Here is a 27,469-nt window from a genome sequence, read left to right as displayed (position 1 = left end):
GAGGATGGACCTCTCCTCTACTCTCTATAGACACTCAGCTCTGTCATATCCTCACATGGTCTCTCCTATCACTGCTATGAGGATGGACCTCTCCTCTACTCTCTATAGACACTCAGCTCTGTCATATCCTCACATGGTCTCTCCTATCACTGCTATGAGGATGGACCTCTCCTCTCCTCTCTATAGTCACTCAGCTCTGTCATATCCTCAGTTGGTCTCTCCTATCACTGCTATGAGGATGGACCTCTCCTCTACTCTCTATAGACACTCAGCTCTGTCATATCCTCACATGGTCTCTCCTATCACTGCTATGAGGATGGACCTCTCCTCTCCTCTCTATAGTCACTCAGCTCTGTCATATCCTCACATGGTCTCTCCTATCACTGCTATGAGGATGGACCTCTCCTCTCCTCTCTATAGACCAAGTCACTGGTCATATATCCTCACATGGTCTCTCCTATCACTGCTATGAGGATGGACCTCTCCTCTTCTCTCTCTACACCAAGTCACTCAGCTCTGTCATATCCTCACATGGTCTCTCCTATCACTGCTATGAGGATGGACCTCTCCTCTACTCTCTATAGACACTCAGCTCTGTCATATCCTCACATGGTCTCTCCTATCACTGCTATGAGGATGGACCTCTCCTCTTCTCTCTATAGACACTCAGCTCTGTCATATCCTCACATGGTCTCTCCTATCACTGCTATGAGGATGGACCTCTCATCTACTCTCTATAGACACTCAGCTCTGTCATATCCTCACATGGTCTCTCCTATCACTGCTATGAGGATGGACCTCTCCTCTTCTCTCTCTACACCAAGTCACTCAGCTCTGTCATATCCTCACTTGGTCTCTCCTATCACTGCTATGAGGATGGACCTCTCCTCTCCTCTCTATAGTCACTCAGCTCTGTCATATCCTCACATGGTCTCTCCTATCACTGCTATGAGGATGGACCTCTCCTCTACTCTCTATAGACACAGCTCTGTCATATCCTCACATGGTCTCTCCTATCACTGCTATGAGGATGGACCTCTCCTCTTCTCTCTCTACACCAAGTCACTCAGCTCTGTCATATCCTCACTTGGTCTCTCCTATCACTGCTATGAGGATGGACCTCTCCTCTCCTCTCTATAGTCACTCAGCTCTGTCATATCCTCACATGGTCTCTCCTATCACTGCTATGAGGATGGACCTCTCCTCTACTCTCTATAGACACAGCTCTGTCATATCCTCAGTTGGTCTCTCCTATCACTGCTATGAGGATGGACCTCTCCTCTACTCTCTATAGACACTCAGCTCTGTCATATCCTCACATGGTCTCTCCTATCACTGCTATGAGGATGGACCTCTCATCTACTCTCTATAGACACTCAGCTCTGTCATATCCTCACATGGTCTCTCCTATCACTGCTATGAGGATGGACCTCTCCTCTCCTCTCTCTACACCAAGTCACTCAGCTCTGTCATATCCTCACATGGTCTCTCCTATCACTGCTATGAGGATGGACCTCTCCTCTCCTCTCTATAGTCACTCAGCTCTGTCATATCCTCACATGGTCTCTCCTATCACTGCTATGAGGATGGACCTCTCCTCTACTCTCTATAGACACAGCTCTGTCATATCCTCACATGGTCTCTCCTATCACTGCTATGAGGATGGACCTCTCCTCTACTCTCTATAGACACTCAGCTCTGTCATATCCTCACATGGTCTCTCCTATCACTGCTATGAGGATGGACCTCTCCTCTACTCTCTATAGACACTCAGCTCTGTCATATCCTCACATGGTCTCTCCTATCACTGCTATGAGGATGGACCTCTCCTCTTCTCTCTCTACACCAAGTCACTCAGCTCTGTCATATCCTCACATGGTCTCTCCTATCACTGCTATGAGGATGGACCTCTCATCTACTCTCTATAGACACTCAGCTCTGTCATATCCTCACATGGTCTCTCCTATCACTGCTATGAGGATGGACCTCTCCTCTCCTCTCTATAGACACTCAGCTCTGTCATATCCTCACATGGTCTCTCCTATCACTGCTATGAGGATGGACCTCTCCTCTACTCTCTATAGACACTCAGCTCTGTCATATCCTCACATGGTCTCTCCTATCACTGCTATGAGGATGGACCTCTCCTCTACTCTCTATAGACACAGCTCTGTCATATCCTCACATGGTCTCTCCTATCACTGCTATGAGGATGGACCTCTCCTCTACTCTCTATAGACACAGCTCTGTCATATCCTCACATGGTCTCTCCTATCACTGCTATGAGGATGGACCTCTCCTCTCCTCTCTATAGTCACTCAGCTCTGTCATATCCTCACATGGTCTCTCCTATCACTGCTATGAGGATGGACCTCTCATCTACTCTCTATAGACACTCAGCTCTGTCATATCCTCACATGGTCTCTCCTATCACTGCTATGAGGATGGACCTCTCCTCTACTCTCTATAGACACTCAGCTCTGTCATATCCTCACTTGGTCTCTCCTATCACTGCTATGAGGATGGACCTCTCCTCTCCTCTCTATAGTCACTCAGCTCTGTCATATCCTCACATGGTCTCTCCTATCACTGCTATGAGGATGGACCTCTCCTCTACTCTCTATAGTCACTCAGCTCTGTCATATCCTCACATGGTCTCTCCTATCACTGCTATGAGGATGGACCTCTCCTCTTCTCTCTATAGACACTCAGCTCTGTCATATCCTCACATGGTCTCTCCTATCACTGCTATGAGGATGGACCTCTCCTCTTCTCTCTATAGACACTCAGCTCTGTCATATCCTCACATGGTCTCTCCTATCACTGCTATGAGGATGGACCTCTCCTCTTCTCTCTCTACACCAAGTCACTCAGCTCTGTCATATCCTCACATGGTCTCTCCTATCACTGCTATGAGGATGGACCTCTCATCTACTCTCTATAGACACTCAGCTCTGTCATATCCTCAGTTGGTCTCTCCTATCACTGCTATGAGGATGGACCTCTCCTCTTCTCTCTATAGACACTCAGCTCTGTCATATCCTCACATGGTCTCTCCTATCACTGCTATGAGGATGGACCTCTCATCTACTCTCTATAGACACTCAGCTCTGTCATATCCTCACATGGTCTCTCCTATCACTGCTATGAGGATGGACCTCTCCTCTACTCTCTATAGACACTCAGCTCTGTCATATCCTCACATGGTCTCTCCTATCACTGCTATGAGGATGGACCTCTCCTCTACTCTCTATAGACACTCAGCTCTGTCATATCCTCACATGGTCTCTCCTATCACTGCTATGAGGATGGACCTCTCCTCTACTCTCTATAGACACTCAGCTCTGTCATATCCTCACATGGTCTCTCCTATCACTGCTATGAGGATGGACCTCTCCTCTACTCTCTATAGACACAGCTCTGTCATATCCTCACATGGTCTCTCCTATCACTGCTATGAGGATGGACCTCTCCTCTACTCTCTATAGACACAGCTCTGTCATATCCTCACATGGTCTCTCCTATCACTGCTATGAGGATGGACCTCTCCTCTCCTCTCTATAGTCACTCAGCTCTGTCATATCCTCACATGGTCTCTCCTATCACTGCTATGAGGATGGACCTCTCATCTACTCTCTATAGACACTCAGCTCTGTCATATCCTCACATGGTCTCTCCTATCACTGCTATGAGGATGGACCTCTCCTCTACTCTCTATAGACACTCAGCTCTGTCATATCCTCACTTGGTCTCTCCTATCACTGCTATGAGGATGGACCTCTCCTCTCCTCTCTATAGTCACTCAGCTCTGTCATATCCTCACATGGTCTCTCCTATCACTGCTATGAGGATGGACCTCTCCTCTACTCTCTATAGTCACTCAGCTCTGTCATATCCTCACATGGTCTCTCCTATCACTGCTATGAGGATGGACCTCTCCTCTTCTCTCTATAGACACTCAGCTCTGTCATATCCTCACATGGTCTCTCCTATCACTGCTATGAGGATGGACCTCTCCTCTTCTCTCTATAGACACTCAGCTCTGTCATATCCTCACATGGTCTCTCCTATCACTGCTATGAGGATGGACCTCTCCTCTTCTCTCTCTACACCAAGTCACTCAGCTCTGTCATATCCTCACATGGTCTCTCCTATCACTGCTATGAGGATGGACCTCTCATCTACTCTCTATAGACACTCAGCTCTGTCATATCCTCAGTTGGTCTCTCCTATCACTGCTATGAGGATGGACCTCTCCTCTTCTCTCTATAGACACTCAGCTCTGTCATATCCTCACATGGTCTCTCCTATCACTGCTATGAGGATGGACCTCTCATCTACTCTCTATAGACACTCAGCTCTGTCATATCCTCACATGGTCTCTCCTATCACTGCTATGAGGATGGACCTCTCCTCTACTCTCTATAGACACTCAGCTCTGTCATATCCTCACATGGTCTCTCCTATCACTGCTATGAGGATGGACCTCTCCTCTACTCTCTATAGACACTCAGCTCTGTCATATCCTCACATGGTCTCTCCTATCACTGCTATGAGGATGGACCTCTCCTCTACTCTCTATAGACACTCAGCTCTGTCATATCCTCACATGGTCTCTCCTATCACTGCTATGAGGATGGACCTCTCCTCTACTCTCTATAGACACTCAGCTCTGTCATATCCTCACATGGTCTCTCCTATCACTGCTATGAGGATGGACCTCTCCTCTTCTCTCTATAGACACTCAGCTCTGTCATATCCTCACATGGTCTCTCCTATCACTGCTATGAGGATGGACCTCTCCTCTCCTCTCTATAGACACTCAGCTCTGTCATATCCTCACATGGTCTCTCCTATCACTGCTATGAGGATGGACCTCTCCTCTTCTCTCTATACACCAAGTCACTGGTCATATATCCTCACATGGTCTCTCCTATCACTGCTATGAGGATGGACCTCTCCTCTACTCTCTATAGACACTCAGCTCTGTCATATCCTCACATAGGGCAGGGCGATATGGCCAAAATATTATATCACGGTACTTGAAAAAAAAAAATAATAATAATAATAATAATAATAATAAAAGATGTGCTTTATGAGTTGTGATTGGTCCTTGGGTGGCCATGACTACCAGGATCACCACACACTAAGTGATTTCAATGTGGTCTTTCTCCATTCTGATTGGGTTGAAGGTGAATTGAACAGTATAAAAACCAAAAACAAAAAATCATTGCCACGTAGAGCTGCACGATATGGGCACCTGGGCCTTATTTTCAACCAAATGTTACAATTTAGGGCAAAACACTTGTGTATCATGGGAATATAATGTCTATTCTAATTATTTTGGTTAGAATATAATAGTATATATTAATAATTTAATACAGTGTTGTTGGACATGACAACGAATGAAAATGCCAGGGAGAAGTTATTATTGTGACAGGGTAGGAACTAATGTGTTAATAGGTGTTTCCTAGGGGGACCCTATAAGCGTTGGCTACATTGAATGTTTTCTCTTAGCTACTTCATGTAAGCTAACTGATTCTTGCTTTGCGTTGTACCTCTTTAAAATGTAGAAGACACTGTTGCACAAACAACATGCTAATTAAGGTCTACACAATCACTGGTATTATCAGGCTGTACTAGCTAATTACACTTGTTCTGACTCAAGTACAGTTATTAGCTAGCGATTAGCATTAGCGGCTAACAAGATTTAGCAACAACTTGCTAAGAAAAGGCAAACTAGCTGTTAGCAGATGTAAGAAACGCAAGCTAATAGTGTCATTAAAGAAGACTAGTAGATTCGTTGCATCGTTGTCATCAACAGTGTTGTTTGTGTGTGTTGCCTTGACCATGCAGACTGAACACAAGATTCACAGACTCTCCTGGTTGAGGAACATCAAAGGAGCTCTTTGAGTGACAGGGGGGCGTGGCTAGGTCTGTGTGGAAAGCGGCATAGAGAGACTGGAGAGAAGTAAACTATATTTTAAAAAATGGACGTTACAACACTGCGTATCACATTTAACAAACCAAACATTCAAATTCTGGTATATAAGGTAAAGTTAAAAACCCAAACCAGTCCGACCTATCACTGCTATGACGATGACACTCAACGACTCTTCTCTCTCCCTCCCACAGCATCTACAGTCTCTCCTCCATTGAGGCTCTACGGTGTCTCCTCCATTGTGGCTCTACAGCGTCTAGTCTCTCCTCCATTGTGTCTCTACAGTGTCTACAGTCTCTCCTCCATTGTGGCTCTACAGTGTCTACAATCTCACCTCCATTGCGGCTAATGCAGTTTCCCTCCACCAGAGCCGTGCTGATGGAGCGCCGGGCGGAGAGACGTTCGTCCTCGCTGTCAAGGTCACCTTCCCACGCCAGCAGCTCTCCTTCCTCATGGAAGTTCTCCTGTCCTCCTCCTCTTCCTCCTCCCTCCTGCCCCCCTTCCCTGGTCCCGCCCCCGTCAGGGTCCTTCCGGCAGAACACGGCCAGCCCGTACATGCGGTTATGGGTAATGTAGTTTCCCAACAGCTGAGGGAGGCTGGAGGACATCAACCACACACCACAGCCCTTGTTGTCTAGGAGAAGGGAGAGGACAAGAGAACAGGAAGTGACGTCAGCAAACAGGAAGTGTTTGTGTATTACTCACTGTAGATGTGGTTTCCCTCTGAGTCCACAGCCTCTCTCCCCCACCACCACCCCGTCAGAATAGCCATGACAGAGAGGAGGAGGACAGGAAGTGACGTCAGCGAACAGAAAGTGTATTACTCACTGTAGATGTGGTTTCCCTCTATGAGTCCACGGCCTCTCTCCCCCACCACCACACCGTCAGAGTAACCATGACAGATGTAGTTGTTCCTCAGGACCGGGTCGCCCCCACGCCTGATGTCTGCACCCCCCCACTGGTTCTCCCTGATCACATTCTCTGGAGGGGGGGGGGGGGGGGGGATAGATAGCATTAAAGTACCTTCATTTACATAATATCACTAATAATACATTTCATTCATTAAGTAGATTTGCAAACCAATGCCAACTAGCATTAGCACAATTATTGGAAGTCTATGGGAACAGCTAGCATGCTAGTTAGCAATTGCGCAAACGCAAGATAGAAACATCCATTTTAACATTTCAGTCAAGATGCTGTGCAGGTTGCTGTGTTTGTGTGTGTGTGTGTGTGTGTGTGTGAGTACCGACTATCACCCCTCTGCCGTTCTCATTCACAGCAATCCCTGCTGCCTGACCCTGGAAGATATGGTTACCACTGGAGGAGGGAGAGATGAAGGAGAGAGGGAGAAGGTTGGAGGGAGGGAGAAGGTAGGAGGGAAAGAGAGAGAGAGGGAGAAGGTTGGAGGGAGGGAGAGAGGGAAGGAGAGAGAGAGGGTGAAGGTAGGAGGGAAAGAGAGAGAGAGGGAGAAGGTTGGAGGGAGGGAGAGAGGGAAGGAGAGAGAGAGGGTGAAGGTAGGAGGGAAAGAGAGAGAGAGGGAGAAGGTTAGAGGGAGGGAGAGAGGGAAGGAGAGGGAGAAGGTTGACTACACGGTTCCTGTTGAACAGAATGTAGACTCCCCCTCCTACCTGACTACAGGGTTCCTGTATAACAGAATGTAGACCCCCCCCTCCTACTACCTGACCACAGGGTTCCTGTATAACAGAATGTAGACCCCCCTCCTCCTACCTGACCACAGGGTTCCTGTATAACAGAATGTAGACTCCCCTCCTCCTACCTGACTACAGGGTTCCTGTATAACAGAATGTAGACCCCCCCCCTCCTACTACCTGACCACAGGGTTCCTGTATAACAGAATGTAGACCCCCCTCCTCCTACCTGACCACAGGGTTCCTGTTGAACAGAATGTAGACTCCCCTCCTACCTGACTATAACAGAATGTAGACTACCCCTCCTACCTGACTACAGGGTTCCTGTATAACAGAATGTAGACCCCCCTCCTACCTGACTATAACAGAATGTAGACTACCCCTCCTACCTGACCACAGGGTTCCTGTATAACAGAGTGTAGACTACCCCCTCCTATCTGACTACAGGGTTCCTGTATAACAGAATGTAGACACCCCTCCTACCTGACCACAGGGTTCCTGTATACCAGAATGTAGACTACCCCCTCCTACCTGACTACAGGGTTCCTGTATAACAGAATGTAGACCCCCCTCCTACCTGACTATAACAGAATGTAGACTACCCCTCCTACCTGACTACAGGGTTCCTGTATAACAGAATGTAGACCCCCCTCCCCTCCTACCTGACTATAACAGAATGTAGACTACCCCCCTCCTACCTGACTATAACAGAATGTAGACCCCCCTCCTGCTACCTGACCACAGGGTTCCTGTATAACAGAATGTAGACTACCCCTCCTACCTGACCACAGGGTTCCTGTTGAACAGAATGTAGACCCCCTCCTACCTGACTATAACAGAATGTAGACTACCCCTCCTACCTGACTATAACAGAATGTAGACCCCCCCTCCTACCTGACTATAACAGAATGTAGATCACCCCTCCTACCTGACTACAGGGTTCCTGTATAACTGAATGTAGACTACCCCTCCTGCCTGACTATAACAGAATGTAGACTACCCCCTCCTACCTGACTATAACAGAATGTAGACTACCCCCCTCCTACCTGACCACAGGGTTCCTGTATAACAGAATGTAGACTACCCCCCTCCTACCTGACCACAGGGTTCCTGTATAACAGAATGTAGACTACCCCCTCCTACCTGACTATAACAGAATGTAGACTACCCCCTCCTACCTGACCACAGGGTTCCTGTATAACAGAATGTAGACTACCCTCCTCCTACCTGACCACAGGGTTCCTGTATAACAGAATGTAGACCCCCCCCTCCTACCTGACCACAGGGTTCCTGTTGAACATAATGTAGACTACCCTCCTACCTGACCACAGGGTTCCTGTTGAACATAATGTAGACTACCCTCCTACCTGACCACAGGGTTCCTGTTGAACATAATGTAGACTACCCTCCTACTACCTGACCACAGGGTTCCCGTTGAACAGAATGTAGACCCCTGCTTCCTTGTTGTTGTAGATCTGGTTGCTCCGGATGGAACCCCTCCCGTTGCCAAGGACCACGATGCCAGAACGCAAACCGCTGTGTATTCTGTTACACTGAGTGGGTGAGACACAGAGAGAGACCGAGAGAGACGGACAGAGAGAGAGACAGAGACACACAGAGACCGAGAGAGACGGACAGAGAGAGAGATAGTTTGATCAGTTGTTATTTTAGACCACCATGTCTCCTGAGATGAAAGACAGACAGACCACCATGTCCTGTAACTTCTACCAGATGACAGACAGACAGACAGACAGACAGACAGAGACAGACAGACAGACAGACAGACAGACAGACAGACAGACAGACAGACAGACAGACAGACAGACAGACAGACAGAGACAGACAGACCACCATGTCCTGTAACTTCTACCAGATGACAGACAGACCACCATGTCCTGTAACTTCTACCAGATGACAGACAGACAGACAGACAGACAGACAGACAGACAGACAGACAGACAGGCAGACAGGCAGACAGACGGATAGATCACCATGTCCTGTAACTTCTACCAGATGACAGACAGACAGACAGACAGACAGACAGGCAGACAGACGGACAGACAGATCACCATGTCCTGTAACTTCTACCAGATGAAAGACAGATATGATTTGACACCCATTTGACAAGTTGCTGTGTAGAGAGGAAAATACAGACGAACAGGACAGATATGATGACATCACAGACGAACAGGACAGATGTGATGACATCGGAGATGAACAGGACCGATATGATGACATCGGAGATTAACAGGACAGATGTGATGACATCAGAGATTAACAGGACAGATATGATGACATCAGAGACGAACAGGACAGATATGATGACATCAGAGACGAACAGGACAGATATGATGACATCAGAGACGAACAGGACAGATATGATGACATCAGAGACGAACAGGACAGATATGATGACATCAGAGACGAACAGGACAGATATGATGACATCAGAGACGAACAGGACAGATTTGATGACATCAGAGACGAACAGGACAGATATGATGACATCAGAGACGAACAGGACAGATATGATGACATCAGAGACGAACAGGACATATATGATGACATCAGAGATGAACAGGACCAATATGATGACATCAGAGACGAACAGGACAGATATGATGACATCAGAGATGAACAGGACCGATATGATGACATCAGAGATGAACAGGACAGATATGATGACATCAGAGATGTGAAATAGTATGAATAGAACTACCAGGATGATGGGGTCCGCCCCCTTGCGGATGTCAAGCCCCGCCTCCCCGTTGGAGTGGATGTTGTTGTCAGCGATCAGACCCTGAGACGACAGACGCAGGAACACGCCCGACGCACGACACTCACACACCTCATTACGGAGCATCACAATCTGGAATGCACGCACACACACACACACACACACACACACACAAAATACACACACCAATGAGATACACATTGCCAAGAGTGTGCAAAGCTGTCATCAAGGCAAAGGGTGGCTATTTGAAGAATCTCAAATCTCTAATATATTTTGATTTGTTCAACACTTTTTTGGTTACTACATGATTCCATATGTGTTATTACATAGTTTTGATGTCTTCACTATTATTCTATAATGTAGAAAACAGTCAAAATAAAGAAAAACCCTGGAATGACTATGGGGTCTAAAACGTTTGACCGGTAGTGTCCATTACTATCTAAAACACATTCGGTTAAGGGAGGATATATACATCAACAAACCAACCCATCAATCAATCAACCAACCAATCAACCAACCCACCAACCAACCCATCAACCCACCAACCAACCCATCAATCAATCAACAAAACAACCCATCAATCAATCAATCAACCCATCAATCAACAAACCAACCCATCAATCAATCAACCAACCAACCCTTCAATCAATCAACCCATCAATCAATCAACCAACCAACCCATCAACCCATCAATCAACCAACCCTTCAATCAATCAACCCATCAATCAATCAACCCATCAACCCATCAATCAATCAATCAACCAACCAACCATCCCCCTCTTCAAAGGGGGAGACACCCTGGACCCAAACTGTTACAGACCTATATCCATCCTGCCCTGCCTATCTAAGGTCTTCGAAAGCCAAGTCAACAAACAGGTCACTGACCATCTCGAATCCCACCGTACCTTCTCCGCTGTGCAATCTGGTTTCCGAGCCGGTCACGGGTGCACCTCAGCCACGCTCAAGGTACTAAACGATATCATAACCGCCATCGATAAAAGACAGTACTGTGCAGCCGTCTTCATCGACCTTGCCAAGGCTTTTGACTCTGTCAATCACCATATTCTTATCGGCAGACTCAGTAGCCTTGGTTTTTCGGATGACTGCCTTGCCTGGTTCACCAATTACTTTGCAGACAGAGTTCAGTGTGTCAAATCGGAGGGCATGCTGTCCGGTCCTCTGGCAGTCTCTATGGGGGTGCCACAGGGTTCAATCCTCGGGCCGACTCTTTTCTCTGTATATATCAATGATGTTGCTCTTGCTGCGGGCGATTCCCTGATCCACCTCTACGCAGACGACACCATTCTATATACTTCCGGCCCGTCCTTGGACACTGTGCTATCTAACCTCCAAACGAGCTTCAATGCCATACAACACTCCTTCCGTGGCCTCCAACTGCTCTTAAACGCTAGTAAAACCAAATGCATGCTTTTCAACCGTTCGCTGCCTGCACCCGCATGCCCGACTAGCATCACCACCCTGGATGGTTCCGACCTTGAATATGTGGACGTCTATAAGTACCTAGGTGTCTGGCTAGACTGCAAACTCTCCTTCCAGACTCATATCAAACATCTCCAATCTAAAATCAAATCTAGAGTCGGCTTTCTATTCCGCAACAAAGCCTCCTTCACTCACGCCGCCAAACTTACCCTAGTAAAACTGACTATCCTACCGATCCTCGACTTCGGCGATGTCATCTACAAAATTGCTTCCAACACTCTACTCAGCAAACTGGATGCAGTTTATCACAGTGCCATCCGTTTTGTCACTAAAGCACCTTATACCACCCACCACTGCGACCTGTATGCTCTAGTCGGCTGGCCCTCGCTACATATTCGTCGCCAGACCCACTGGTTCCAGGTCATCTACAAGTCCATGCTAGGTAAAGCTCCGCCTTATCTCAGTTCACTGGTCACAATGGCAACACCCACCCGTAGCACTCCAGCAGGTGTATCTCATTGATCATCCCTAAAGCCAACACCTCATTTGGCCGCCTTTCGTTCCAGTTCTCTGCTGCCTGTGACTGGAACGAATTGCAAAAATCGCTGAAGTTGGAGACTTTTATCTCCCTCACCAACTTCAAACATCTGCTATCTGAGCAGCTAACCGATCGCTGCAGCTGTACATAGTCTATCGGTAAATAGCCCACCCTTTTTCACCTACCTCATCCCCATACTGTTTTTATTTATTTACTTTTCTGCTCTTTTGCACACCAATATCTCTACCTGTACATGACCATCTGATCATTTATCACTCCAGTGTTAATCTGCAAAATTGTAATCATTCGCCTACCTCCTCATGCCTTTTGCACACAATGTATATAGACTCCCCTTTGTTTTCTACTGTGTTATTGACTTGTTAATTGTTTACTCCATGTGTAACTCTGTGTTGTCTGTTCACACTGCTATGCTTTATCTTGGCCAGGTCGCAGTTGCAAATGAGAACTTGTTCTCAACTGGCCTACCTGGTTAAATAAAGGTGTTCTCAACTAGCCTACCTGGTTAAATAAAGGTGTTCTCAACTAGCCTACCTGGTTAAATAAAGGTGTTCTCAACTAGCCTACCTGGTTAAATAAAGGTTAAATATTTATTTTTTAAATCAAACCCATCAATCAATCAACCAACCCTTCAATCAATCAACCCATCAATCAACCAACCCATCAATTAATCAACCAACCCATCAATCAATCAACCCATCAACCAATCAACCAACCCATCAACCAATCAACCAACCCATCCTATCAGATCGGCACCCCTATCTGGTTACCGTGGCGTTCTGGATGCAGCGCACGGCATAGGTCAGCCCCCGGAACACGTTTCCTTCCAACCTGGCGTTTCCGTGGTTACACACGTGCACACCGCCCTTGCCGTCCCGAAACAGGCAGCGCCTCAGCACGCACCCCTGCACCGTCTCGATCAGCGCCTGGGCCCCGGGGTCGCGTTGGAGCTCCTCGGTCAGGGTTCGGACTTCAGGGGTCAGCGAGGGGAAGTCGGGGGAGACGTCCTGGTTGGGTCTGAGGAGATGAGAGAGGCCGTGGTGACTGTGGGCCAGTCTGTAGTTTAGACTGTTGTTGCCTTGTCCTGAACCTTCCTCTCCTTTTCCCTCCTCCTCCTCCTCCTCCTCGTCACTAGGAGCGCTGTCGCTCCAGCCGTCCTCAATCACAGTATCCTGACACACTCCTTCCTCCCCTCCCCCTCCTCTCCTCCTGCTCTCCATTTCTCCTTTGCTCCAGTCCTCCAGGGTGATGGTAGCCCCAGGGGGCTGTGTGGCTCCTGAATGCCCGTCCAAGGTGTCCCCAGCTGGGCTACCACTCCCAGGCGAGGTCCAGGATGTGGTGATTCGGGCCAGAGCGGCCAGGTGTTTACAGGCCCAGTTCCGCTCCGTCGCTGGAGCGCCCTCAACTGTCACGGACGCCGAATCACTTCCTGAGAAATCACAGCTATCCAACAGGCTGAGGGCCACGCCCAGGAAGTGGGTGGAGCTTCCCTGTGAGAATGAGCAGAAGCGGGCGTGGCAGGTTCCTGGCCCTCGGATCTGCAGCTGAGCTCCCTCGAAATTACAGTTGTCCAACTGGACATGACCTGACGACGTCTGGTGGAGGGAGAGGGGAGAGGGCAGGAGGTGGAGGGAGGAGGTAGAGGGTAGGAGGAGGAGGGAGGAGGTGGAGGGCAGGGAGGTGGAGGTAGAGGGTAGGAGGAGGAGTGAGGAGGTAGAGGGTAGGAGGGAGAGGGAGGAGGTAGAGGGTAGGAGGGAGGAGGTAGAGGGCAGGAGGATGTAGAGGGCAGGAGGTGGAGGGAGGAGGTAGAGGGTAGGAGGAGGAGGGAGGAGGTGGAGGGCAGGAGGTGGAGGTAGAGGGTAGGAGGAGGAGTGAGGAGGTAGAGGGTAGGAGGGAGAGGGAGGAGGTAGAGGGTAGGAGGGAGGAGGTAGAGGGCAGGAGGATGTAGAGGGTAGGAGGGAGAGGAGGAGGTAGAGGGTAGGAGGGAGAGGGAGGAGGTAGAGGGTAGGAGGTGGAGGGCAGGAGGGAGTAGAGGGTAGGAGGGAGAGGGAGGAGGTAGAGGGTAGGAGGGAGAGGGAGGAGGTAGAGGGTAGGAGGTGGAGGGCAGGAGGGAGTAGAGGGCAGGAGGTGGAGGGAGGAGGTAGAGGGTAGGAGGGAGAGGGAGGAGGTAGAGGGTAGGAGGTGGAGGGCCGGAGGTGGAGGGAGGAGGTAGAGGGTAGGAGGGAGAGGGAGGAGGTAGAGGGTAGGAGGTGGAGGGCAGGAGGGAGTAGAGGGTAGGAGGGAGAGGGAGGAGGTAGAGGGCAGGAGGTGGAGGGCAGGAGGGAGTAGAGAGTAGGAGGGAGAGGGAGGAGGTAAAGGGTAGGAGGAGGTAGAGGGCAGGAGGGGAGGGAGGAGGTAGAGGGCAGGAGGAGGAGGGAGGAGGTAGAGGGCAGGAGGAGGAGGAGGGAGGAGGTAGAGGGCAGGAGGGAGTAGAGGAGGTAGAGGGGCAGGAGGAGGTAGAGGGCAGGAGGGGAGAGCGAGGAGGTAGAGGGCAGGAGGAGGTAGAGGGCAGGAGGGGGAGCGAGGAGGTAGAGGGCAGGAAGAGGAGGGAGGAGGTAGAGGGCAGGAGGGGGAGGGAGGAGGTAGAGGGCAGGAGGAGGAGGAGGGAGGAGGGTAGAGGGCAGGAGGGAGAGCGAGGAGGTAGAGGGCAGGAGGGAGAGCGAGGAGGTAGAGGGCAGGAGGGGGAGCGAGGAGGTAGAGGGCAGGAGGAGGAGGTAGAGGGCAGGAGGAGGAGGGAGGAGGTAGAGGGCAGGAGGAGGAGGGAGGAGGTAGAGGGCAGGAGGAGGAGGGAGGAGGTAGAGGGCAGGAGGGAGAGTGAGGAGGTAGAGGGCAGGAGGAGGAGGTAGAGGGCAGGAGGAGGAGGGAGAGGCACTGTCACATGTACTGTTGTAAAAAGGGTTTTCTAAATGTGATCTGATTGGACGTACCTTGTATACAACAGTGGAGAACCATGCAGGCATGAAGACCAGGTTGGACAGCCTGGCTGTGGGACACTGCTGCTCCAGACTGACCAGGAGAGCCACGTCCCCCAGCCTCCCTAACCCCACCACCTCCACAGGCACCTGGCAGGGTCAAAGGTCCATATTTTCATTTATCAAATTGCAGATCTTATTACAATACATGATACTAAAAAATACTAACAGATATTAACAGATACTAACAGATATTAACAGATACTAACAGATATTAACAGATATTAACAGATATTAACAGATAGTAACAGATATTAACAGATATTAACAGATACTAACAGATACTAACAGATATTAACAGATATTAACAGACACTAACAGATATTAACAGATACTAACAGATACTAACAGATACTAACAGATATTAACAGATACTAACAGATATTAACAGATACTAACAGATATTAACAGACACTAACAGATATTAACAGATATTAACAGATATTAACAGATATTAACAGACACTAACAGATATTAACAGATACTAACAGATATTAACAGACACTAACAGATATTAACAGATACTAACAGATACTAACAGGCATTAAGATACTAATATATTAACAGATACTAACTTATACTAACAGATATTAACAGATATTAACAGATATTAACACATATTAACAGATATTAACAGATATTAACAGATACTAACAGATACGAACAGGTATTAAGATACTAATATATTAACAGATACTAACTTATACTAACTTATACTAACAGATACTAACAGATACTAACAGATACTAACAGGCATTATCAGACACTAACAGATACTAACAGATACTAACAGATATTAACAGATACTAACAGGCATTAAGATACTAATATATTAACAGATACTAACAGATATTAACAGATACTAACATATACTAATGGGCATTAACAGATATTAACAGATACTAACAGATACTAACAGGTACTAACAGGCATTAACAGATACTAACAGGCATTAAGGTACTAATATATGAACAGATACTAACAGATACTAACAGATATTGACAGATATTAACAGATATTAACAGATATTAACAGATACTAACAGATATTGACAGATACTAACAGATATTGACAGATATTAACAGATACTAACAGATATTAACAGATATTAACAGATATTAACAGATACTAACAGATATTGACAGATACTAACAGATATTGACAGATATTAACAGATACTAACAGATACTAACAAATATTAACAGATACTAACAGGTACTAACAGGCATTAACAGATATTAACAAACACTAACAGATACTAACAGACACTAACAGATACTAACAGATACTAACAGATACTAACAGATATTGACAGATATTAACAGATATTAACAGATATTAACAGATACTAACAGATATTGACAGATACTAACAGATACTAACAGACACTAACAGACACTAACAGATACTAACAGATATGAACAGATACTAACAGATATTGACAGATACTAACAGATATTAACAGATATTAACAGATATTAACAGATACTAACAGATATTAACAGATATTAACAGATACTAACAGATACTAACAGGCATTAGTCAGCCAATCAGTAAGTCACCTTTAACTAGACATTATGTCATCAAGACAACAGCAGCCAATCAGTAAGTCACCTTTAACTAGACATTGCATCATCAAGACAACAGCAGCCAATCAGTTAAGTCACCTTCAGCACCAACTCTGCCTGCTCCTCATACACCCCGGGGTGCAGTACCACCCGGTCGTACGACCCAGCGACCCCCAACGCCCCCCTCAGCGTCTCCAGCTCCAGCCCCGACCCCACCTGCCACACCCTCCTCTCCTTCCTCCGGCGGAACAGGTGAAGGCAGGCGGAGGGCTGGAGCTCAGGGTGGGCGTGACGGGACCAGGTACGATTGGCGATGGCGTGCTGCCTCAGGGCTTCTCTCCAGGATGAGGGCTCCAGGTGGGGCTGGCTGGGGGGGGACACAGACACACGGGGGTTAGAGAATGTCAACGAGGACCTTTTGTAGTTCGGAGAACGTCCATCTCCACTTCAGTACCTGGGCCAGTTGGGGTGTCGAGGACACTCGGGCAGGCCCAGGCAGAGCTGTCTCCAACGGGTGTTATCCAGGGAGAGGATCAGCTCTCTCCAGGCCCTGCACACCAGGCTGCAACGGCCCAGCTCTGGGAGGGGGAGGTAGGCCAGGACCACACGCCACACCTCCACTGGGAGGTTGACACCTCTACCTCCGCTGCTGCTACTGCTTCCCCTGCTGCCCAGTGACATGGCTCTGATAGGGAGGCACCTGGTGACAGGAGACACACAGACAGACTGGGTTAGTTTAGACTAGGCCTATAGACAGACAGACAGACAGACAGACAGACAGACTGGGTTAGTTTAGACTAGGCCTACAGACAGACAGACGGACAGACGGACGGACGGACGGACGGACGGACGGACGGACGGACGGACGGACGGACGGACGGACGGACGGACGGACGGACGGACGGACGGACGGACGGACGGACAGACAGACAGACAGACAGACAGACAGACAGACAGACAGACAGACAGACTGGGTTAGTTTAGACTAGGCCTACAGACAGACAGACAGACAGACAGACAGACAGACAGACAGACAGACAGACAGGGCCTATAAACAGACAGACAGACAGACAGGGCCTACAGACAGACAGACAGACAGACAGACAGACTGGGTTAGTTTAGACTAGGCCTACAGACAGACAGACAGACAGACAGACAGACAGACAGACAGACAGACAGACAGACAGACAGACTGGGTTAGTTTAGACTAGGCCTACAGGCCTTTCTAGGGAGTTTTTCCTAGCCACCGTGCTTCTACACCTGCATTGCTTGCTGTTTGGGGGTTTTAGGCTGGGTTTCTGTACAGCACTTTGAGATATCAGCTGATGTAAGAAGGGCTTTATAAATACATTTGATTTGATTGGGCCAGATTACATTGTGGAACAGGCCAGCTAACATCTAACTAAAGGCTAGAAGTGAGGAAGATGTTACAGTGTCTTGTCTGTCACTGAGTCATCATCATCATCATCATCAAGGGAATTTGTACCAACTAGCAACACACATCGACGGGGTGGCAACTGGCAACAACATTGGATCGTCGAGGGCGCAACTTTGTTTCAACAACGTTCTAAGAACGTTAGAACGTAAAAAATTTATTCTTGGCTCGCTATATATTTTGTCGTAAAATAATAGCAACAATTTATCTTCACATCTGCTTTTAGTGGACGTACCTGGTGAGATAAAGTTAGCTAGCGACCCGAATACTCACTAACGTTATTACGTCGGATTTACTACATTGTACACTAGGCTATATTTGACATCTTACCCGTGTTAAAGTCCCTTGGATGAAGAATAGCACATCCCAGCGTGGTTTTTAACTAGGTATATAGCTGTAATAGCCATGCTTCTTGCGATATATCGGAATAACGCCTGGTTCGGGATCAAGAATAGAAACACTGACAGGAATCAGACATTTTCCCTCGCTTTACGGCAAGGCAAGCCATGGAAACCAACCAGGGACGCCCTTACACTGGGCGGGAGGGAGCGAGGGTGGGCGAGATAAGAGAGAGAGATGAGAGAGAAGAGGAGAGAAGAGGATAGAGAGGAGAGAGAGATGAGAGAGAGAAAAGTAGAGAGAATAGGAGAGAGAGGAGGGACAAGAGGAGAGAGAGGAGAGAGAGAAAAGGAGAGAGAAGAGGGGAGAAGAGAGGAGAGAGAGGAGGCTGAAGACGGAGAGAACCTGAGAGGGAAGGGGAGGGATGAGGAGAGAGAGGAAATAAGTTTTTGCTCAAGTGATACACACACAAAACACACACTTAAATACTCACACACACACACACACACACACACACACACACACACACACACACACACACTAGTGATGCGCATGTTCAATCATAACCCGCAGTCCAAACCGCGGAGAAGGCGGGATAATTACATTTTGTTTGGTTGAAGGGCGGGTGTGTGGCGAGCGGTCGGGCGGGAGGCGAACGGGCGGTAAATGAAGATCAAATTTATATCGATCTTTAGGCTACATTGACGTTTTTTTCATTTCATTATGTTAGGCTATTTGGCATTAGTGCGTAAGCCTTAACTTCAAAGTGCCTAACTGTATGCGCGTCAAGCTAAGCCAAATGATTTTGGGACAGGTCAGAAAAGTATAAATCGATCCACGGAGGCAAAAATGTACTACGCGAATTACATGGGAGCCAGGAGGGGGGGGCTCCGCTCCGCTCCCCGTTAGCCCCCCTTAAATAATGCTAATGTAACCATTCTCTTATTTGTTTAAAATGTAGTGGTAAATATGTTTTACAGTGATAAAATATTAAAAGTGAAACTTCCAAATGAAACGACCCCCCCCACCCACCCACACACATCTGTGTTATGGTTTAAACCATTCATTAAGACGTGACTGCACTGTCCACTCAATAGTGCAACATTTCGGTCTCAGCTGAGCGCCTTCAAAACGCATCGATTTTCCTTTCCACTTCCACATTTTCGCCATTTGTTTGTCATGCGCCCTTGATTAAAACGAAAATTTATTCCAATACATTCTATTTATTCATTGTTTGATTTTGTCATCCCTAAAGCCAACACCTCATTTGGCCGCCTTTCGTTCCAGTACTCTGCTGCCTGTGACTGGAACGAATTGCAAAAATCGCTGAAGTTGGAGACTTTTATCTCCCTCACCAACTTCAAACATCAGCTATCTGAGCAGCTAACCGATCGCTGCAGCTGTACATAGTCTATTGGTAAATAGCCCACCCTTTTCACCTACCTCATCCCCGTACTGTTTCTATTTATTTACTTTTCTGCTCTTCTGCACACCAATATCTCTACCTGTACATGACCATCTGATCTTTTATCACTCCAGTGTTAATCTGCAAAATTGTAATTATTTGCCTACCTCCTCATGCCTTTTGCACACATTGTATATAGACCCCCCCCCTTCGTTTTCTACTGTGTTATTGACTTGTTAATTGTTTACTCCATGTGTAACTCTTTGTTGTATGCTCACACTGCTATGCTTTATCTTGGCCAGGTCGCAGTTGCAAATGAGAACTTGTTCTCAACTAGCCTACCTGGTTAAATAAAGGTGAAATAAAAATAAAATAAAAATAAAGTCAGCTGTTTAGAGGTTCATTGGTTTGTTTTCCAGGGGCATTGTGGGTATTGGTGTTCTCCGTACCATTCATAGCCAGAAGTACCAGACCATTTATTTAACTTTATTATCTTCTATCGATATTAGATTTTTTATTTCCTGGATAAACTGATAATGGACAAAATCACTAGACAACTAGCCACCTAGCCTACAGCTAGACACCTAGCCTACAGCTAGCCACCTAGCCTACAGCTAGACACCTAGCCTACAGCTAGACACCTAGCCTACAGCTAGACAACTAGCCTACAGCTAGACACCTAGCCTACAGCTAGACAACTAGCCTACAGCTAGACAGCTAGCCTACAGCTAGACACCTAGCCTACAGCTAGACACCAATATCACTAGACACCTAGCCTACAGCTAGACACCTAGCCTACAGCTAGACAGCTAGCCTACAGTTAGACACCTAGCCTACAGCTAGACACCTAGCCTACAGCTAGACACCAATATCACTAGACACCTAGCCTACAGCTAGCCACCTAGCCTACAGCTAGACAACTAGCCTACAGCTAGACACCTAGCCTACAGCTAGACACCTAGCCTAAAGCTAGACAGCTAGCCTACAGCTAGACACCTAGCCTACAGCTAGACACCAATATCACTAGACACCTAGCCTACAGCTAGACAACTAGCCTACAGCTAGACACCTAGCCTACAGCTAGACAGCTAGCCTACAGCTAGACAACTAGCCTACAGCTAGACACCAATATCACTAGACAACTAGCCTACAGCCAGACACCAATATCACTAGACAACTAGCCTACAGCTAGACACCAATATCACTAGACAACTAGCATACAGCTAGACACCAATATCACTAGACACCAGTATCACTAGACACCAATATCACTAGACAACTAGCCTACAGCTAGACACCTAGCCTACAGCTAGACAACTAGCCTACAGCTAGACAACTAGCTTACAGCTAGACAGCTAGCCTACAGCTAGACAACTAGCCTACAGCTAGACACCTAGCCTACAGCTAAACACCTAGCCTACAGCTAGACACCTAGCCTACAGCTAGCCACCAATATCACTAGACAACTATATCACTAGACAACTAGACAACTAGCCTACAGCTAGCCTACAGCTAGACACCAATATCACTAGACAACTAGCCTACAGCTAGACACCAATATCACTAGACAACTAGCCTACAGCTAGACACCAATATCACTAGACAACTAGCCTACAGCTAGACTACAGCTAGACACCAATATCACTAGACAACTAGACAACTAGCCTACAGCTAGCCTACAGCTAGACACCAATATCACTAGACAACTAGCCTACAGCTAGACACCAATATCACTAGACAACTAGCCTACAGCTAGCCTACAGCTAGACACCAATATCACTAGACAACTAGCCTACAGCTAGACACCAATATCACTAGACAACTAGCCTACAGCTAGACACCAATATCACTAGACAACTAGCCTACAGCTAGACTACAGCTAGACACCAATATCACTAGACAACTAGACAACTAGCCTACAGCTAGCCTACAGCTAGACACCAATATCACTAGACAACTAGCCTACAGCTAGACACCAATATCACTAGACAACTAGCCTACAGCTAGACACCAATATCACTAGACAACTAGCCTACAGCTAGACACCAATATCACTAGACAGCTAGACACCAATATCACTAGACACCTAGCCTACAGCTAGACACCAATATCACTAGACAGCTAGACAACTAGCCTACAGCTAGTCTACAGCTAGACACCAATATCACTAGACAACTAGCCTACAGCTAGCCTACAGCTAGACACCAATATCACTAGACAACTAGCCTACAGCTAGACACCAATATCACTAGACAACTAGCCTACAGCTAGACACCAATATCACTAGACAACTAGCCTACAGCTAGACACCTAGCCTACAGCTAGACAGCTAGCCTACAGCTAGACACCAATATCACTAGACAACTAGCCTACAGCTAGACACCAATATCACTAGACACCTAGCCTACAGCTAGCCACCAATATCACTAGACAGCTAGACACCTAGCCTACAGCTAGACACCTAGCCTACAGCTAGACACCAATATCACTAGACAGCTAGACACCAATATCACTAGAAAGCTAGACACCAATATCACTAGACAGCTAGACACCAATATCACTAGACAACTAGCCTAAAGCTAGACACCAATATCACTAGACAGCTAGACACCAATATCACTAGACACCTAGCCTACAGCTAGACACCAATATCACTAGACAGCTAGACAACTAGCCTACAGCTAGTCTACAGCTAGACACCAATATCACTAGACAACTAGACAACTAGCCTACAGCTAGCCTACAGCTAGACACCAATATCACTAGACAACTAGCCTACAGCTAGACACCAATATCACTAGACAACTAGCCTACAGCTAGACTACAGCTAGACACCAATATCACTAGACAACTAGCCTACAGCTAGCCTACAGCTAGACACCAATATCACTAGACAACTAGCCTACAGCTAGACACCAATATCACTAGACAACTAGCCTACAGCTAGACACCAATATCACTAGACAACTAGCCTACAGCTAGACACCAATATCACTAGACAGCTAGACACCAATATCACTAGACACCTAGCCTACAGCTAGACACCAATATCACTAGACAGCTAGCCTACAGCTAGACACCAATATCACTAGACAACTAGCCTACAGCTAGACAGCTAGCCTACAGCTAGACACCAATATCACTAGACAACTAGCCTACAGCTAGACACCAATATCACTAGACACCTAGCCTACAGCTAGCCACCAATATCACTAGACAGCTAGACACCTAGCCTACAGCTAGACACCTAGCCTACAGCTAGACACCAATATCACTAGACAGCTAGACACCAATATCACTAGAAAGCTAGACACCAATATCACTAGACAGCTAGACACCAATATCACTAGACAACTAGCCTACAGCTAGACACCAATATCACTAGACAGCTAGCCACCAATATCACTAGACAGCTAGCCTACAGCTAGCCACCAATATCACTAGACAGCTAGCCTACAGCTAGACACCTAGCCTACAGCTAGACAACTAGCCTACAGCTAGACAACTAGCCTTCAGCTAGACAACTAGCCTACAGCTAGACACCTAGCCTACAGCTAAACACCTAGCCTACAGCTAGACACCTAGCCTACAGCTAGCCACCAATATCACTAGACAACTAGCCCACAGCTAGACACCAATATCACTAGACAACTAGACAACTAGCCTACAGCTAGCCTACAGCTAGACACCAATATCACTAGACAACTAGCCTACAGCTAGACACCAATATCACTAGACAACTAGACAACTAGCCTACAGCTAGCCTACAGCTAGACACCAATATCACTAGACAACTAGCCTACAGCTAGACACCAATATCACTAGAAAACTAGCCTACAGCTAGACACCAATATCACTAGACAACTAGACAACTAGCCTACAGCTAGCCTACAGCTAGACACCAATATCACTAGACAACTAGCCTACAGCTAGACACCAATATCACTAGACAACTAGACAACTAGCCTACAGCTAGCCTACAGCTAGACACCAATATCACTAGACAACTAGCCTACAGCTAGACACCAATATCACTAGACAACTAGCCTACAGCTAGACACCAATATCACTAGACAACTAGCCTACAGCTAGACTACAGCTAGACACCAATATCACTAGACAACTAGACAACTAGCCTACAGCTAGCCTACAGCTAGACACCAATATCACTAGACAACTAGCCTACAGCTAGACACCAATATCACTAGACAACTAGACAACTAGCCTACAGCTAGTCTACAGCTAGACACCAATATCACTAGACAACTAGACAACTAGCCTACAGCTAGCCTACAGCTAGACACCAATATCACTAGACAACTAGCCTACAGCTAGACACCAATATCACTAGACAGCTAGACACCAATATCACTAGACACCTAGCCTACAGCTAGACACCTAGCCTACAGCTAGACACCAATATCACTAGACAGCTAGCCTACAGCTAGACACCAATATCACTAGACAACTAGCCTACAGCTAGACACCTAGCCTACAGCTAGACAGCTAGCCTACAGCTAGACACCAATATCACTAGACAACTAGCCTACAGCTAGACACCAATATCACTAGACACCAATATCACTAGACACCTAGCCTACAGCTAGCCACCAATATCACTAGACAGCTAGACACCTAGCCTACAGCTAGACACCTAGCCTACAGCTAGACACCAATATCACTAGACAGCTAGACACCAATATCACTATACAGCTAGACACCAATATCACTAGACAGCTAGACACCAATATCACTAGACAACTAGCCTACAGCTAGACACCAATATCACTAGACAGCTAGCCACCAACATCACTAGACAGCTAGCCTACAGCTAGCCACCAATATCACTAGACAACTAGCCACCAATATCACTAGACAGCTAGACACCAATATCACTAGACACCAATATCACTAGACAACTAGACACCAATATCACTAGACAACTAGACACCAATATCACTAGACAGCTAGACACCAATATCACTAGACAGCTAGACACCAATATCACTAGACAGCTAGACACCAATATAACTAGACAACTAGCCTACAGCTAGCCACCAATATCACTAGACAGCTAGCCACCAATATCACTAGACAGCTAGCCTACAGCTAGCCACCAATATCACTAGACAACTAGCCACCAATATCACTAGACAGCTAGACACCAATATCACTAGACACCAATATCACTAGACAACTAGCCTACAGCTAGACACCAATATCACTAGACAACTAGCCTACAGCTAGACACCAATATCACTAGACAACTAGCCTACAGCTAGACACCAATATCACTAGACAACTAGCCTACAGCTAGACACCAATATCACTAGACAACTAGCCTACAGCTAGACACCAATATCACTAGACAACTAGCCTACAGCTAAACACCAATATCACTAGACACCAATATCACTAGACAGCTAGCCTACAGCTAGACCCCAATATCACTAGACAGCTAGCCTACAGCTAGCCACCAAAATCACTAGACAACTAGACACCAATATCACTAGACAACTAGCCTACAGCTAGACACCAATATCACTAGACAACTAGCCTACAGCTAGACACCAATATCACTAGACAACTAGCCTACAGCTAGACACCAATATCACTAGACAACTAGCCTACAGCTAGACACCAATGTCACTAGACAACTAGCCTACAGCTAAACACCAATATCACTAGACACCAATATCACTAGACAGCTAGCCTACAGCTAGACACCAATATCACTAGACAGCTAGCCTACAGCTAGCCACCAAAATCACTAGACAACTAGCCTACAGCTAGACACCAATATCACTAGACAGCTAGCCTACAGCTAGACACCAATATCACTAGACAGCTAGCCTACAGCTAGACACCAATATCACTAGACAACTAGCCTACAGCTAGACACCAAAATCACTAGACAACTAGCCTACAGCTAGACACCAATATCACTAGACAACTAGCCTACAGCTAGACACCAAAATCACTAGACAACTAGCCTACAGCTAGACACCAATATCACTAGACAACTAGCCTACAGCTAGACACCTAGCCTACAGCTAGACACCAATATCACTAGACAACTAGCCTACAGCTAGACACCAATATCACTAGACAACTAGCCTACAGCTAGACAACTAGCCTACAGCTAGACACCTAGCCTACAGCTAGACACCTAGCCTACAGCTAGACACCAATATCACTAGACAACTAGCCTACAGCTAGACACCAAAATCACTAGACAACTAGCCTACAGCTAGACACCAATATCACTAGACAACTAGCATACAGCTAGACACCTAGCCTACAGCTAGACACCTAGCCTACAGCTAGACACCAATATCACTAGACAACTAGCCTACAGCTAGACACCAATATCACTAGACAGCTAGCCACCAATATCACTAGACAGCTAGCCACCAATATCACTAGACAACTAGCCTACAGCTAGACACCAATATCACTAGACAGCTAGCCACCAATATCACTAGACAGCTAGCCACCAATATCACTAGACAACTAGCCTACAGCTAGACACCAATATCACTAGACAGCTAGACACCAATATCACTAGACACCTAGCCTACAGCTAGACACCAATATCACTAGACAACTATCCTACAGCTAGACACCAATATCACTAGACAACTAGCCTACAGCTAGACACCAATATCACTAGACAACTAGCCTACAGCTAGACACCAATATCACTAGACAACTAGCCTACAGCTAGACACCAATATCACTAGACAACTAGCCTACAGCTAGCCTACAGCTAGACACCAATATCACTAGACAACTAGCCTACAGCTAGACACCAATATCACTAGACAACTAGCCTACAGCTAGACACCAATATCACTAGACAACTAGCCTACAGCTAGACTACAGCTAGACACCAATATCACTAGACAACTAGACAACTAGCCTACAGCTAGCCTACAGCTAGACACCAATATCACTAGACAACTAGCCTACAGCTAGACACCAATATCACTAGACAGCTAGACACCAATATCACTAGACACCTAGCCTACAGCTAGACACAATATCACTAGACAGCTAGACAACTAGCCTACAGCTAGTCTACAGCTAGACACCAATATCACTAGACAACTAGACAACTAGCCTACAGCTAGCCTACAGCTAGACACCAATATCACTAGACAACTAGCCTACAGCTAGACACCAATATCACTAGACAGCTAGCCACCAATATCACTAGACAACTAGCCTACAGCTAGACACCAATATCACTAGACAGCTAGCCACCAATATCACTAGACAGCTAGCCACCAATATCACTAGACAACTAGCCTACAGCTAGACACCAATATCACTAGACAGCTAGACACCAATATCACTAGACACCTAGCCTACAGCTAGACACCAAT

At 46.8% G+C, this 27,469-nt stretch overlaps 1 protein-coding gene across 2 annotated transcripts in view; it reads right to left on the bottom strand.

Moving 5' to 3' along the window:
- The window catches only part of LOC109886670 (F-box only protein 10), a 23,437-nt gene extending 4,469 nt beyond the window's left edge, over positions 1 to 18,968 (bottom strand). The window contains exons 1-10 of one of the 2 annotated variants that reach the window (XM_031815051.1): positions 18,668 to 18,968; positions 17,357 to 17,602; positions 17,002 to 17,269; positions 15,290 to 15,424; positions 13,094 to 13,918; positions 10,307 to 10,459; positions 9,007 to 9,143; positions 7,188 to 7,258; positions 6,770 to 6,922; positions 6,276 to 6,575 (exon numbers count right to left, since the gene is read on the bottom strand). In XM_031815051.1, the coding sequence (XP_031670911.1) occupies positions 6,276 to 6,575; positions 6,770 to 6,922; positions 7,188 to 7,258; positions 9,007 to 9,143; positions 10,307 to 10,459; positions 13,094 to 13,918; positions 15,290 to 15,424; positions 17,002 to 17,269; positions 17,357 to 17,583 (2,269 nt within the window). In that variant the 5' untranslated portion in view covers positions 17,584 to 17,602; positions 18,668 to 18,968. The remainder of the gene's footprint in view (positions 1 to 6,275; positions 6,576 to 6,769; positions 6,923 to 7,187; positions 7,259 to 9,006; positions 9,144 to 10,306; positions 10,460 to 13,093; positions 13,919 to 15,289; positions 15,425 to 17,001; positions 17,270 to 17,356; positions 17,603 to 18,667) is intronic. The other variant, XM_031815052.1, reaches the window with a different exon arrangement.
- Between the last annotated feature and the right edge of the window lie 8,501 nt (positions 18,969 to 27,469).

Source organism: Oncorhynchus kisutch, unplaced genomic scaffold, assembly GCF_002021735.2.
Source record: "Oncorhynchus kisutch isolate 150728-3 unplaced genomic scaffold, Okis_V2 Okis07a-Okis12b_hom, whole genome shotgun sequence".
Classification (NCBI taxonomy): domain Eukaryota; kingdom Metazoa; phylum Chordata; class Actinopteri; order Salmoniformes; family Salmonidae; genus Oncorhynchus; species Oncorhynchus kisutch.
The sequence above is the reverse complement of the archived record's forward strand: the minus strand, read 5'-3'. Positions and strand labels throughout refer to the sequence as shown.